Here is a 17,057-nt window from a genome sequence, read left to right on the forward strand (position 1 = left end):
GTAAGTTGTACCGTGCAGTATTTTTCAGTTAATCAAACTTTTTCCCTCACGAAGAATTTAGCTGACCAACTTTGAAAACTGGAGTGCCACTTTCTCAGGCTGTGAAAGGCTGCCCACAATTTGACTGAAATTTCAATCCACTCTTGTGCCTCCCTCAATGCATGTGTATGTGTGGGAGTTGTAAATTGAGGCCTTAACCACCAGAGTTAATCTCTTTTTAAAATCTGTATTAACCTTAATGATTTGAAGTGCACTGTCCAACACTGGGCTATTGAGATGGAAGAAAAAACTACCCTCGACTATCAACAGTTTATTAGGGGCTTAACTGAAGTGACCTACTGTAGTAGACTTCAGCTGAACAAGGCTATAGGCTTTTTGTGGAAAGGGAAAGAATTGAGGGTTTCATTAAAAAGTAATTTGTGCTTTATACTCACTCATTCAAAGAGAGTCTCAATTGCTCTTTATTCACACAGAGTTAATACAGTATCACAATGTTTCTCAATGAATGTGTTGTAACAAAAGAAAAATTTTACATTTTGAAAGGAAAAAAACTCTTCGTAACTGCAGTAAGATTGATGGCTACTTAAAAGATTATAGAATCTTTTTTCTTGTGTTCATGCTAAATGATAGAATATTGTAATTTAAAATTTTTTGCTTAAACTATGGAAGTTTAACTTTATGTTTTAATCATTAAAAATATTTTAATTATAGGGTAAAGTTGGGCAAATATGAGTTTGTGTTGTTGGACTTGTCTGGGAAAGTGTTCAGAAACCAACTAGGTATCTTATAGCTATCGCCTAATTTATATCAGGTTAAAAAATATTCTTTGCTATCAGTGATTTAAAATATCCCCTCTCCATCCACAACAATCCTAAATGGATGCTAATTTGAGCATCTGAAGACGCACCATTGACTCTACTCCCTTCCCTCAAACTGTTGCTGAATATCTTGTAGAGCCTGACTATGATTATCCACTAAGATACAAAACATATTTTTAAAGTTCTTCTTTGAGCAAGTAGGAGATAAAGTAGGCAAAGAGCTTATTTGTGATAAGCTCAAATTTCATGATACCCAAATTTCATGATAAAGACCAGGAAGGATCAGTATACATATAAATATTTATCCTTTTCAGGAGTAAAGACTTTTTAAAAAACTTGGTAGACTATTCAGACATTTCTGTCTTAAATACATGGTCCTCGGTTTCTGCCACCATCACAAATGTCATAAAGACCACAAAAGGTCCAAGAGTGAGCAAGGTCAAAGACTGAATTATCCTCTTGCCCCTGAATAGTTTAACATCTCTCTTATTCAATTCAGAGCACATTAGATTATAAGGTCAGTGAGGAATGAGGAATCATTATGTCCCTAAAACTAGAAGGAAAAAATGGAGAATTTGTTATTTATTATTCCCCAAATTAAAGTTCATTTTATCAGATCAAAATCGTGTCTCACTGAATCCCTAGGGAAAAGGTGATTCTTATTCACATTAATTTACCTAGAACCATTACGAAAGAAATATATCTATTTTTTCCAGCTTCAAGAGAACATGTACTTTAACTTGCTTAGTGGCATATAGGCCAACTGGGTTTATGTAGTTTGCATATTCATGAAGTTTCAAAAGCAATGACAGCTTCTCTCCAAGAGAGACAAACATATAATTGCATTTAACTTGTGTAATGGGCAGGTATATAAACTTTTGAAGTAAAGAGGACTTGAATTTTTCTGTAAGAAATTATTGTGCCCACTATAAATACCCAGTGACAGTTCTTAACACTTAGGTAGGTGCCCTCTGAGATACGTTTTATTTTAGGCTTTTCTCCCTATCTTCAGATGTTTTTAGCCCAACACTGGGTGCTCCCCTCCCCTGCAGAAAATCCTGAAGAAAAGTGAAGATATTTCCCATGATGGTGAACATCTTGGCCATGAATTCCTTAATCTACCTGCTGCTGGGAATCAAAGGCTGGCCAGAACCTCTGTGGTGTAAAAGCTGCCCTGAGTTCCTGTTCTGGTCTTTAAGTTAATGTCCAAAGTGAACAAAAAAAAAAAGCAGTTAGTCAACCATTCACTGTTGACTGTTGGTTCTAATAATGAAAGCAGAATAATTTAAAAATCATTGTGTCCAGATTAATTTGATTTTAACCACACCAGAAATAAAATCCAAAGTGAATAAACTTAGCATTCACTAATTGTTTAGTACAAGGAGCCAAGTCAGTATATATGCAAAAAGATTACAAACAATCCTCTCTCCCACTATTTTCAGGTATGCCTATTTTGAAATAATATCTGACAGTTGTTATTATCTTCTTGGTTACAAATGAGTTGATAAAATCCTCTTTAAAGAAACTGTAAACTCTCAACATTTTTACTTTTATCATACAGTAAACAGTCATTCAATACTATGCAAATATTAAAAAATTTAAAATATTGCCATTTTTGAACAGACATCTGCTATTTTAGTTTTAAGGCATGCGTTCTTTTAATTAGGTTTTGATTCTGTTCCATGAATTAAGGGCAGCAGTGATCATGTAATGTGTTTGCAAGCCCTTATATGGTAGGAAAAGTACATTTCTCCCCTTCAAATAAGTTAGCTACCCTTTAAGGGTCAACTTGCTGGCCATTCACAGTGGTAAGCATATTTCCACAAATAATAAGTGGACACTTTCTTTCAGGAACAGGGAAATCTGCACAAAATTGGTCAAGTCAGTCCTATTTATTATCCACCTTGCGATGGACAATTTAAGGAATTGTATAAATACCACCCAAAGCCTATGAAATTAAAGAATAAGTGAATGCTCACATAGTTGCAAATTCAAATCAATAAATTAATTCTGTAAATTGATGAAATAATTAATTAATTAACATGTCACAGAAACAGCAATATCCAAATCAGGAAGCTTTAAGACATCATACTGAGTTTGGCATTTTTACAGGCCTGCTTCTTGGTTAAAAAAAATTTAGAACAATGCAGATGTTTAGTTTAGATCCAGAATGATCTCTGGGATGTGCTAGGGAATTTGGACAACTAAGGAATTGTATCAGCAACCCAAATACCAACAGTTCATACCAAGGAATTGAGTATTATGTATCTAAACTTTTCAGTGAACTATGCAACAGATTTCATGCATGTTTGAATTATCAGTGTTGATGCTACAATATCATCTGAGGGAAGCTGATACTGTCTAAGCGAAAAAGATACAGCATTACTACCCCAAAATGCCAAAATGATGAAACCTGGAAGAAATATAACTACTATGTTGACTAAAACCTGGAGAAGGCAACAATTCAATTCAAAAGTTGTTTCCCTTTTTATTGTTTACTTTTTAACATGTTACCCTTCTTTTAAAAAGCAGAGACAGTATAAAAATCAGGTGGATAGCAAATCTTTGTAAGATCAACAAACTTTGTATTATTTACTCTGATGATCGAGTCAGGTGAAATGAAAAGTTCAGTCATCAAATGGTGTACACCTTGCATGCTGCTTGATATACAGGCAAAAGGAAAACTGCATCGGCTCTTACCTGTGACATCAGCGGCCATTAACCCTTCCGCTCTGATCACTTTCACCTGGAGGAATCCCACATCTTTCAGGTTGTGAAATATCCGCAATGGGCTCTGAAAGAACCCAACATCAGTATTAGAAAAGAAAGGTCATAAAGGGTCTCAAAGAGTACGCTGAGGAAACATTAAGGGTTACAGTTGATCTCAGGATGCTGCTTAAGTGATCAAAGGGATATTTGTGTTTCTTCAGTACAGATGACCTTTTCCACCATCAAGAATGTATACACACACACACACACACACACGCACACACACACATTTATGTAGATAATTGTTGCTATATAAGTAGATTTTTTGAAAGAGTAAAAAGTACCAAAACATTTCTCCCCGTAAGTAATTAGCAGTAGATGATGAACAATAAATTATAAAATACGACATGTCTGCATTCTTCCATCAGTCTCCTTTACCAAAGCGCTCCAAGAAATCTTTTATCTATGGGCATGATGATTTGTAGACTATTGATTCTTAATACTGAATCTTAAGTTGTTGGTTAAGTAACACACTTCAGACTTTGGGAATAAGAAAGACAACATTAAATTAATTATTTTTCTACTCTTTTCTTCCTGGGCAGCTTTGCAAATGGTAGGTGCTAGATAAGGGTTAAATTATTTAAGACTATTTTCTAATATTTGATTCAAAAGACGTATTTCTACCACACACCTTTTAGGTGCTTTAAAATTTTATTTGTTTTATTTTTGTCTTCGAAAATAAATCAAGTTGAATAAAAAATAAATTCAAAAGTGATGAGTAATTTTTCTTAAATTTGTAATTTTGTTTGTCATTGTAGTAGGTATAGAAGTATACAAATTTTGATAGAAGAATCAGATCCAAATGCTGAAACCTATTTAATTTCACAAATTAATAATGGTAGAGTTTGAATAAGCGTAATACCAGAAGGAATTAAAAGAGGGATAGCAAGAAAATAATTCAGAACTCTAATTAACGGACACAAATAGTTAGAGAGTAAAATCAACCTATAGAACATGATATGCATTTGTTTATTTATACTTCATTGCATCTTTCTCATGGCAAGATCGGTACTTTTATTCAGTAAATCAAAGGTGCTTCTTTATCATAATCGTTAAAATGCTTTAAAACTGGGAGCATAACACAGTTTTACCTAATAAAGTTATCTATTAAAATGTTACTACGGAACATTCCCATCTTTGCATTGAGAATGTGAGAAGACTGACAAGCACAAGCTTACCGCGATATTAACTTTATCAACCCCATGTGACTAGTCATTGTTTACCCTGATGCTCTGACCTTGGCACATTGAGAGGAGGAAATGCAGATAGACGTGTAATCTCAGAGCCTAACTTTTAAAAAAGAGTGTTTAGCACAAGGATTAGCTCTTAATCTTTTATTGTTTTTAAACAGTTGTTTATCACCCAAACTGTGTTGAAACTACACCGGTGACAGGGTTCAATAAAAATGCACTTCTCTCTCCATTTACATTCCTGTAAATTAAGGGTTTAGAAGTGGAAACTTTAGACCACAGTATTATAATTCAGAGATTTGTAGGCATGTTGTCTTCCTAAGGTCGTAATGATCAGGTGTGGGAAGCTGCTTCCTATCTCAGAGCTTACTGAGTGTAACAGACCAGGTAAGTCTCCTAATCTAACGATGGAGAAGAGTTTTAGCAAAAGGTTCCTGTCCTTTAATTTTCAGGGGCAATTTAAACTAAGTTTCACTGTGACTAAAACAAATATCTTCAGTCAGAGAATCGTTTTCATACTGGTAACCTCATTGCAGAGTCACACTGCTTCTGGTGCTTCAGCTCCGAAGTTCTGCTTTCCATTTGGAGGGGTAATTATTATTTGAAGGTTTCATTTCCTCGAGTCAGCTGACGCTCAGTAATTTATTGCAAACTTCAACTGTTTAGGCTAGTAACACATGGATTATAAGAACATCAAAAAACAAAAAAGCAAAAATGTAAATATATCAGTTTAAAAATATAACTTTAAGGAATGCTTCATCAAGAGGTATTCCTGCCTTGTTATTTATGGTTATTTTAGAAGGCCTCAAAACCTGGATGGCTTCTGAAGCCAGAAATTTCCATAGCAGAGGAATCTATGATTTGCTGTGCATCCTTTCAGCCCTCAATAGATGGGAAAAGATTGAAAGGCTCTGGAGAGGAGTCCTCTTTATTTTTTTAATGAAAGGCTGTATAATATATTTTCTCTATGGCTGCAGCAGCTGTCAGGGAGAGCATCTCAGTTCAGCTCTATTACGGGAGAGGCAATACCCCGTCCTATGGCATCGAGATGCTCTGAGGGGCCAGAACTGATTGACAGCTTGTCACCGTGACGTCTTATTCCATCTCTGTTATGGAGAAAATTAATGTCACACCACCAGCCTTATGACTCGCTGTCATCTTAGAACCGCTCACCTTTTATCAATGCTCTAAATAACATTTCAAGCCTATCGTCTCACGGTGGACAATCCGGTCAAGGGACATTAAATCAGATGACTGTGAAATGTCATAATAAAAATGGAATGCTAACAACTTCTTCTCTAAACTAGCTCCTCTGGTTTTTAAACTGTGACAAGGGGGAGCAAGGGTTCAGCATCCCCATTCTGAAAAGGTCATACAATCGCTCTTGGTCTACTACCCATTACTACCCGCCCCCTGTTGACCTTCCCTGCTTCCCCACCACTCGCCCCGCAAAAAGAAGAAAAAAAAAGAAAAATGGAATTAGCCATCTTTTCAGAATGGGGTGATCAAATAATGGCACACACAGTAACGTCTGTTTAATTTGTGGGGCTTCAATGCTTTGCAATGAACAGCTGAATGACAGCAACGGAGAACCTTTTCAGGGCTGTTTCATATGAGAGTGGGGCAATCCACTTACTTTCCTCACCACAACCAGAGCCAAATCAAATTCTTAGGTTGAACCTAAACTTAAAAAAAATAAATACACAAGTTCTCACAGGAAAACATATGTATAATTCTCCAAATAAACTCTTTTATATTATATGTTTCTCCAAAACAAGTGATATTTCAAACATCATACAGTATTCATTCATTTTATAATCTGTAGAATAAAAAGGAAACACTCTGAAACCCTAAATTATAGATCTTTGTCCTTGCGTTGCTATGAGTAATCATAATACATGTGCTATATTGCATACACTAGCTTCTTAGCAAATATGATTCTAAAGGGAGATACAGGCCTATGCTTGAAATTCAGGGCTAAAAAAAAGTATATTTAAACTTGGTTCACTTTTTAGTATATTGAACAGAATATAATCTGAGAATTAGCCAGGACATACACATAATATTTTACATTTTACTGAAATAATAACTAATATTTGAAGTAGGTATAGAAACAAATACGCAAATGCTAAATGGAAATGGCTGATTTAAGGAATCCCTTACAGCAAAAAGAAAAAAAAAATAGTAATTGGATCATTTCTAATTACCTAGCCCGTAGTATCATTCTCATATATGGGATAGTATCAAATATTAATCCATCAAATACAATATTATAATACCTAGAATCATTTTTATATTAATATATGAATTAATTTCTTTAAAATTGTTTTAATTCATGAGTCTCACTTCTGGGAACAGGAGAATATGCCTTGGTGGGTACCAAATAGTGAAATAATTTTCACAACTGCAATTATATATTAGAAGAGGCCACACAATACCTTGGGCTCTTAGGTGTTTAAAAATATACACTATTTAGCCTTGCTAAGTCACCTCTATTAAATTGTTTATGATAACACCATTGGTGGATGAGTTGTACAAGCATTAGCAGACAGCTGATTCAGTGGAGATAGCCAGAATAAATTTGCTGAAGCACACATCCTGCTAATCTGTTTGAAGAATATTGTAGAGCATTAGTACCAGCACTTCATGTTATCTGCACAGCCTGATAAGGTACATCTTTATTAAATTCAGTTATTGGAAGGATGTCAGTCAGCAAATAGGAATATTTTAAAATCTAAAAAAAAAAAATTAAGCGGTTCTTTGTTAGTCAGAGCTTGGTTTCATGACTGAGTGTCTAGAGGAGCCTTCTAAACACCTGGCAGCATTGTACAATACAAGCTTTGTAATTTTAAGTGGAAAAGCTTTTCTTTTTTCTTCCAGCTTCACGGGTACCGAGACATTCACTTTCTCGAGGCTTCACTAAGAGAGAACAATGGAGTAAGAGCTCCCCTCTCTGTTGATTCAAGAAAACTACATGGTGGGAAATGCAGACCGTGAGGATGCTGGGAAATAGGTAGATTTGGTTGTGAATGTTTGGGTTTGATAAAATTTGAGAAGGGTACTTATTTTAGTGACTCACTATGCCACCCTATCACTCCACATCTGATCGAAAGGTAAGAAATCTTCCTTTTAATTATATTTCACGTTTGATTTTTTAAAATTAAAGGAATGAAGTGAGGCTTTTCTAAGCAGTTGAAAGGAAAAATTATTTCTGTGAATATCCTCCAGTAACCAACCTACTAATTAAAAAGGAGGTGCAGTTAACTCCATTTCAAATTTGTAAAGACAAAGAAATCTTAATTCCAATGACAAATAATCAATGAACTCATCTTAAAGTATTATATAAACTCGACTTTCCATTACAGGAAGTTTCCCTGCATGATAATTTTGTGGTGTGATAAAATTACTGAGGAGAATCTCAGAATCTAGAACTTGCTCTGGAAGAGAGTCGAGAGAAGACCAGGTGTCTAGGTATCCATGGGTACCCCAAGTGCTTCTTCAAAGATATGCATGGTATTTGCATCTGCCCAGCCTTCTGCTTTAGCTGATTCATCTGTCAGACAGCTTTGCAGATGTACTTCTGTCACTCCATGTAAATTAGTTACAACCTCTTCTAGTCACTCATGACCCTGAAGGAGGAGGCTTACATACGTACATATCTCTTTAATATTTCCTCGCGTTCTTTCGGGTCCTCCAGGGAGTTGATGGAGAGGTCAGAGATGCTGACTGTGGCCGAAGCTGTCAGGGTGACCAGCAACACCAGGTGTCCCTCCCCTTCCTCCAGCTGCAACTCCAACTTGTGTGTCTGTTCCCTACTGAGAGCCGACAGGTCGATCTGGCACCTAAAAAGAAATGTTTTGAATTAGCAAAAGGCTTTTTTTTTTTTTTTTTTTTGCCACATCAAACAGTGGAGGTGCGTGCTGCTCAGAGCTATGTGAAAAATAAATCAATGGAAATACCATTTGGACCACTGGAAGCATATGTATTTCATGTCAGCTGACTTCACAAAATTCAGACTCTGATTATTTAAGTATCTAATTGCTTATTTCCTGTAAGATGCAAAAAAATGTGCTTATCTGATTTGATTACTACCCACTATCACCATATTCATAAATCAGCAGGGGCTTTCAGTCCTTAGATGGCCCAGATCAGTGGGGCTTTGCTTACAGAGAGACTAATGTGAGCTGTCTAAAGAGGCAAACTACCAAGAGTGAATTTTTGTGCCACTCTAAAACAATAGGTGTTTTGCCCTCGTTCTGAAATGTTATTAAGCAGGGAATAGACCATTTACTATGATGATGTCATACGTTTTACATTTTTAAAACCATGCCAATTTATTCATAGAACACTGCATAAATCTAAGTTAACAAACAAACAAATCCTCTGAAAACATTATAGCTGAAGTGTTACGTACAGAGAGTTGCCTGAAGAGAGACTTTTTAATAGTATGGCAACCCATGCTCGCTATATCACCTCCTCAGAGCTGAACACTTTGCAGACTCTTTTCATAAAAATGTCAATTGATTTGGAAGAGAAAGATACTGTGGTGACCAAAACCACAAGGGCAATAAACAGACAGAAAGGGGGCAGACATGAATAAAAGACATTTGAAACAGGAAATAGCCAATTATAAGAATAGATGTGGTATTGTCATAAACAAGGGGTGGTCAGCTATTAGGGACAGATTAAATTTTTGCCCCTTCTTATTCTTCACTCTATTTATTGTTTATTATTTTGCTTTTAAGTTAAACATCTGTGAATAGGGCCTCAAAGCTTATGGTTGAGTTCAAACATCTTTAGTGAGAGTGATTTTAGAAACTGAATCAAAGTTTGACATTTATGTTTTATTTTTGCCTATCAAAAATGACATGAAAGATAGCCAGACTAGAAACAATTGGGAGAAAGAGGAATATAGATGCAAGAAATGAAGAAGAGAAACGTCCTGGTCAGTGACAGAAAATCTGCATGCACTAAATGCTAACTATCGAGACAGCAGGAAATTAGGGTCTGTACCAAGTCAGGAAAACATCTTCCTAAAGTTAGGATGTATATCAAGTAACCTCACTGTTTCTGCAAACACAACATCCATTTCAAAATACTCTCATGCTGTCCCCTTAGATTCTAAACGATGAAAAAACATATCAAATGCCTTATTTAATATTCAAATTTTAATTGGAATTAGTTCTTAATAATACCTGGAACAAATTGAGGGTTAAAACATGCAATGGTGAAGAACAGCTAATCAAATGCATTCTCTAATAAAAAGGAGAAACATGAATATGATTTTCTACAGATCTTTCCAGCATCTGGCACAGTGCCTAACCTATAATTTGTTGAATGTGAATGAACCTTTGGACTAGATTGAGAGTATGACACTGGAGAATTGAACAGGGATGACAGTTCAGATAGTACTTTTGGTTGGTTAACTTGGGACCAAGAAGGGTCTTTCACTCACTCTGATCATGCATTTCCAGTCCTGCTTCATGCCCTATTCCTATGTATGATACTGCATCACTCTTAAAACACACTGAAACCTTCGGGAGGATTTCCTTTTATGCCTATTACCATTAAGTGCTGGTCATTTAGGTGTTGGCCTCCTCCTCTTTTATATTAGAGTCATTGCATTTAATTCTTTAGAGTTGAGGAAGGTGTTCTATAGATGCAGTCCAGGAACTGCAAACTGGCCTCTCTCAGATCAAAGCTGGTCCATAGATTTGTTGTTTTTATTGTGCTAAAAAAGTTTTCAATTTAAATAACTTTAAAGAGAGAGCAAATGTCCTCTGAGTTATTGTCCCCAATACTGTCTAACTTACAGCTGGACTATTTCACTTAATTCTGTACCCAGTGCCAATAGGCATAAGGATTTGTGATCCTCAAAATCTCCTTAATTTACCAATGAGGAAACTGAGGGCCAGAGAAGTCACATGAATCAATGGAGATACACAGTTAGTTATTAGCAGAGCCAGACCTGAACCTAGCACTCTGGAATCTAAGATCTAGGCTTTTTCCTTAACCAGTCTGTCATTGCTGTAAATGTGCATCCTGGAGGAATGTGCTATGTGAGGCAGTTCTTAAATGGGGTGATATCCAGACTTTTTTTTTTTTTTTTTGGGATACGCGGGCCTCTCGCTGCTGTGGCCTCTCCCGTTGTGGAGCACAGGCTCCAGACGCGCAGGCTCAGCGGCCATGGCTCACGGGCCCAGCCGCTTCGTGGCATGCGGGATCCTCCCGGACCGGGGCACGAACCCGCGTCCCCTGCATCGGCAGGCGGACTCTCAACCACTGCGCCACCAGGGAAGCCCTCCAGACTTGTTTTGAACAGGACACATTAACTCAGGTTTCAAGTACAGAAGTGTGTTGTTTTTATGCTTTAAAAATATGTATGAACTAGGAAGAAAGCTGTTAAGTAATTGCTCTTAGAAGACGATAAACTAAGAAAAAATTACAAATTGAATTTTAAAAGCTATGGAACTAATAAAATTTAAATTACCATTGCACATCTATAGGAAGGATTATACCTTTCTGCTGCAACTAAATTTTCAATATCGGGTACAGTCGTAGAAATAGTCCCAGGTTCTGTCCTATATTTAATGGTTCAGAATTTTGACTATAATCATTCTAATATAGAAAATGCCTATGTATACAAATATTTTGAAAAGAGCATTAATGAATTCAAATGCTTTTTGCTAGTTGAGGTTACTCAGATCTCCTATTCATCTAAAAACTCTGCTCAGGAGTAATCCTCAGATGCCATTTAAAGCAAAATGTCACCTGATAACCAAGCAAAATTGTCCTGTTAACTTCAGGATAAAGTCAGCATTACAGCATCACTAATATCTGCATTAAATGGGTATCGAAACAAATTATTGCTGGAATTTGGTGGAGAAAAAGCTTTTGCTATTCCTTTGTTGTACTGAATAAATATGTACAAAGATGGAACTCCTGCAACATACTGTATTGCAAAGTGAATTCAGGACTAATTACTAGGGGCCAGTGCTATGGTTTGAATGTTTGTGTGCTCTCCAAAATTCGTATGTTGAAACCTAGTGCCCAGTGTGATGATATTAAGAGGTGGGGTGGTTGGGAAGTGATTAGGTCATGAGAGTGGAGCCCTCGTGAATGGGATTAGTGCCTTTATAAAAAAGGCACAAGAGAGATCCCTCACCCCTTCTGTCATGTGAGGACACAGAGGAAAACAGCAGTTTATGAACCATGAAACCAGACACCAAACGTGCTTGTGTCTTGATCTTGGACTTCTCAACCCCCAGAACTGTGAAAAATAAATTTCTGTTGAATTCCATCCACCCAGTCTATGGTGTTCGGTTATAGCAGTCCAACAGGTAGATTCACCTGTCCTTGGCTTGCCTGTACTATTATGTTCTCAACAAAGGAAGGATTCACTGTAGTTTGGTTACAGAAATACTAGGTGATCATTCAGATAGTTCAGAATAAGCAAAAATTGATGGTTTTATATTGTTATGAAAATGAAAAGGCAAATTTTTTAAAGTATTGAAGCAAATTCATGAACTCCAAAAATATATACACAGACACATTCACAGGGGAAAGAGCCTGAGACTGGGCATCAGATTCCCTTGGTTCTAGCCCTCCATCTGTCACTACTTAGTTGGGTGACCTTTTCCAAGACAACTTAGCCCCTGGAATTCCAGGTTTCTCACCTGTGATATGAGGGAATTGAACTAGATGAACTTCAAATTCTCAAAAACCTCAAATTCCACAATTTATTATAACTCTATCCATGTTTACCCTTGTTTACATCTTCCTTTCTTTGCAATTCCACACACCAAAAAAATGGTAAGAGAACAAATTCATCTTACAGGCAATGAAATATTATTCCTCAGATGTATTATGCCTCTACCCTGCTGAAAAAAGTCTGAACATTGGTGCCAGAAGGCAGACAATCTAACCTAATATCAAATTGTCTTCTAAGGAGCACCAGGAGGGGGTGCATCCAGGTGACCATGCATGGAGTGAAAAAGGGAGTGTGGATTCTCCTCTTTTGTTCAAAGAACATCTCCCCTTACATCTCTCTCTCTCTCTTTTTTTTTCCTTACATCTCTTTTATATCTGGGTTCCACAAGGAACTCCTGGGTCCTCAGCTGCCTGCTTTGCCTCAGCCTCAACTTTGGCTGGGTCTTTCCAAGGGGCTGCTCCTCATCCCACCACTGTGACCAATCGGCTGGGCTTGAGTCCTCATAGGTCTTCCACCTAGAGCTGGCCTAGGAGTGTCCTAACTTTCACTTGCCCAAATGGGCTGAGCACTCTGCTTAGCTGCCACTGTGCCTCCTGGCCCAGCTGCCACATGCCCCAAATTTCTGGCTTCTAAGGCCACTTCTGCACTTGGATAAAAAGCCACACTGTGGAGTATGGGATCTGGCTTCCTGATCATCTGCCAAAGAAACCAGATGAAACAATGCAGAAGTTTTCTCCTTATGGGGTGAACTTAGATCAATGGCATAGGTGATGGGAAGATAACTCCCCATATGCCTTCCACCCTCTCACAAACCATTCCAAAGCAGGATTCTCCATATTGCCTATCCACATGTGGCCAAGTGGGCACACCTGCTGGGCAACCACTGGGTCTCTGAAACACAGGGAACATGGCCAGCCCAGTAACTTATCACCGTGCCTTACTTCCTAGTCTTCCCTGCCTCATGTTCTTTCTCTCTCACTCTCAGGACCTGGGATTGTACCTCCCAGTTAAGTATCAGCACCTAATCCCTGCCTCAAGCTCTGTTTCCTAGGGAACCTGGTCGAAGGCAAAAATTATTGATACAATTTAATCCCCACAGTTACAGATGTCCAAAACCCAAACCTGACCATGTCCCACTCCTGGCTCCCCACCACCTATAAAATATACTTAGTAAGGCAATGGGGCACTCCACAACCTACCATCAGCTTGGGTGTCATTTGTTGACTTACACTTACTACTTAAGTAACTCCTGACAGCTTGTAATTCTCCCATCATCCATGCTAGGGCTCACCTGTTTCTTGGTGTTTGTAAGAAGCAACCCCTCTGCCTGAGATGATGTATCTACCTATGTTTGCTTGGCTAATTTTTAACTAATTCTCATTGAAATGTCTTTTCCTGTCAATCTCCTGATACGCCTCAAGGGCAGGCTCCTAGCACAGAGCTGGAATATAGTTGGTGCTCTGTAAGTATTAAAGTACTTATGGATGAGGAGACAGAGGTTCAGAGAGGCCAAAATTTTACCCACGGCGACAGTGGCAGAACCAGGATTAGCATGTAATGTGCTCATGCTACCATTTCTATATTGTCTTCCCAGAAAGTGGGTTGATTTCTTTCCAACACTCATTCATTCACTCATTCATTAACTATTTATTAAGTGCGCTGTGGGTCAGGCCTCTGTTAAATTTGGGGGATTCAGCCCTTTCTAAGCCTTCTGGCTTCTCACATCCTTATTTCCAGAACTACCGCAGACCTAGTGTGTTGCTTTTAGTGAAGTTATTTGGCTTCAGAGTTCACATCAGGGGTTCAGAACACCAAAGTTTTTAACAAAGCTGAATTATTCATTAGTATTGTGATATCAAGCAAGTTACAAGCTTTTTGTGCATCAGCTTTCCTCGTTTATGCCTTCTCTTTGCATAGAATTGTAAAAACACAGGAATAACCGATGAAAAACTACTTTGAAAAGATGAAAGTACTATGTAACTATAATACGTAGTTTTATTATCTCATATGCCTTAGTTTGATATTGTACAATTTTAAAATGTACTGTCTGTTCCGAACTCATCAGTCAATCAATCATCAATAGAAGAATCAAGAGAGACTCAAAACTGAGATTGGAGAGCTAGTTTATTTCATTCCACAAATGGGGAAACTGAGGCTCAGAGGAATTAAGTGATGGCAAGACCTCACATTTACTGACTTCCATAGCAAAGCTTGAAATTCTTTGCACATTGTAAGAACTATATGCATTACTTAGCCACATGAATGGAATATATCACATTTATTTGGTGACGTTTTCCCCTAAGTTCAAGGAGAAAAATTTCAGTATTCTTGTCACCTTTTTCTCCCCGCCTTTTCTTCTGCCATGCCTAAACCAGTAACCAATGATAGTTTTACCCAGATGAAACAGTTTTGTGATTAGCACCACTGATGTACACACGGGGTACAGGAAGTAAATGTTAGGCCTATTTGGATGTATCTTTTAATTTAAAATAGGAGGGCTTCCCTGGTGGCGCAGTGGTTGAGAGTCTTCCTGCCGATGCAGGGGACGTGGGTTCGTGCTCCGCTCCGGGAACATCCCACGTGCCGCGAAGCGGCTGGGCCCGTGAGCCATGGCGGCTGAGCCTGCGCGTCCAGAGCCTGTGCTCCGCAACGGGAGAGGCCACAGCAGTGAGAGGCCCGCGTACCGCAAAATAATAATAATAATAATAAATAAATAAATAAAATAAAATAGGACAGGATTCAAACTTCATAAATATTTTATATATGCATTAACACTGGTAGCCCATACATCAGATATGTCACATGTGACCTACAAGTATTTTGAGGAACGAGCAGAAGCTGCATGACATGGAGGGGTTGACAGTGGCCCCCGAACTTGCTGACTGGCTTTCAGTGAATTGCAGTCCATATATGCTCGGTTAGGTGGACTTACGGATTATATCATCTAGTTTTAACTGAACTAATCCTCACAAAATGGACAGTGGCTTTAAAAAAATCCCAGTAAATTAGGAGGTTGGGATTAACATACACACACTACTATGTATAAAATAGGTAATCAACAAGGACCTACTGTATAGCACAGGGAACACTACTCAGTACTCTGTAATAACCTATATGGGAAACGAATCTGAAAAAGAATAGATATATGTATACATATAACTAAATCATTTTGCTGTATGCCTGAAACTAACACAACATTGGAAATCAACTATACTCCAATGTAAAATAAAAATTAAAAAAATAAAATATCCCAAGAAAGAAACTGTGGATTGAGTATAAGACTAATTGAACAAGCATAAGTGAACAGAATGATAAACAAGAACACACAGAGTTGACACGTTTACTCCTAGCCCATCTGTCTGTCAGCTACACTCTGATTCTGATTTACAAACCAATAGTGTGGCATAATCAGATCTAGCAAGAATTCAAACAAAATTCAACTTAAAAATTATCAGGAAGAATATCTGCAACAAAAATTTACATCTCCTCTAACAAGGAACTTCTAAGTGTGTGTTGTGCCCTGAAGTACTAGCTCATGATATTATGAAGCCATCATGATAAGAGGACATTTAAAAATGAAGACTTCAGGACAGGAAGACAAGCCTCTATAGAATTTCTTTGGTGGGGGGTCATTTCTAAAAACACATTTTACTAATCTGGACCAAATTTAACGATAAAATTAGGAAGGTTTTTGAGATTTACTGCATGAGAGCTACTTTACGTTAGTCAAACAAACACATAGTATAAGATCTTATATTATAAATCAATATGATACATAATTCTTTAGAATCTTTGCATTTTAAAGAATTCAATACGTAACCACTAATGTGTTTTCAAGTTTCACAATTATGCAGTGTACACGCCACCTCTGACATTACTAACTGCTAATGCAGTTATTGCCTTTCTGTTGTCAGCAGTTGTCACTGTCCAACTGTCTTTGGGGAGATGGCTTTATCAGAGCATACTTCTACAAACTTGGGAGCTTCCCCATTCATTGTCTCGAAGGTAAGCTATTTAATATACACACTGTCTTTGGAAACTGCATGGTGCATGGAAACTGTCTTTGGAAATGCCTACCGTAGACAAAATACTGCAGTGAGTATAAACTTTCTGAGAAAATCTTCAGAAGAAAAAATAGTAAGCCATGAAAGAAAATGGATTAAAATCTTAATATATTTGGCTTAGGTTGAGTTTAGGAAAAACCAAGACAAGAATCAATGACATTCTTTACTGAAATACTGTCTCTCTCCCAAATAAAATATTTCACTCAATCCTTAGTAAGAAAAATGGTGAAATAGAAAGATTTCATTAAAAACTCTCTTCAGTTTAGAATTTTTAGAATTTTCTGACTAGTTATCTCTGTGCTTTCAAATTCATGAGGCAGGATTGCTCCTACTCTTGTTTACATAGGAAGTAGAACAATCACCGTAGTATTTATACCACAAATAAGAAACACTGCAGGGCTTCCCTGGTGGCTCAGTGGTTGAGAGTCCGCCTGCCGATGCAGGGGACACGGGTTCGTGCCCCGGTCCGGGAAGATCCCACGTGCCGCGGAGCCGCTGGGCCCGT

At 37.6% G+C, this 17,057-nt stretch overlaps 1 protein-coding gene across 12 annotated transcripts in view; it reads right to left on the bottom strand.

The window, feature by feature from the left end:
- The window catches only part of MCTP1 (multiple C2 and transmembrane domain containing 1), a 594,606-nt gene that overhangs the window by 187,352 nt on the left and 390,197 nt on the right, over positions 1–17,057 (bottom strand). For all 12 annotated transcript variants that reach the window (XM_055086668.1, XM_055086667.1, XM_055086666.1 and 9 more), the window contains 2 exons: positions 8,433–8,619; positions 3,519–3,612 (listed from right to left, as the gene is read on the bottom strand). In XM_055086668.1, coding sequence (XP_054942643.1) covers positions 3,519–3,612; positions 8,433–8,619 — 281 coding nt within the window. The remainder of the gene's footprint in view (positions 1–3,518; positions 3,613–8,432; positions 8,620–17,057) is intronic.

This window comes from Physeter macrocephalus, chromosome 8, assembly GCF_002837175.3.
Source record: "Physeter macrocephalus isolate SW-GA chromosome 8, ASM283717v5, whole genome shotgun sequence".
In the NCBI taxonomy this organism is placed as follows: Eukaryota; Metazoa; Chordata; class Mammalia; order Artiodactyla; family Physeteridae; genus Physeter; species Physeter macrocephalus.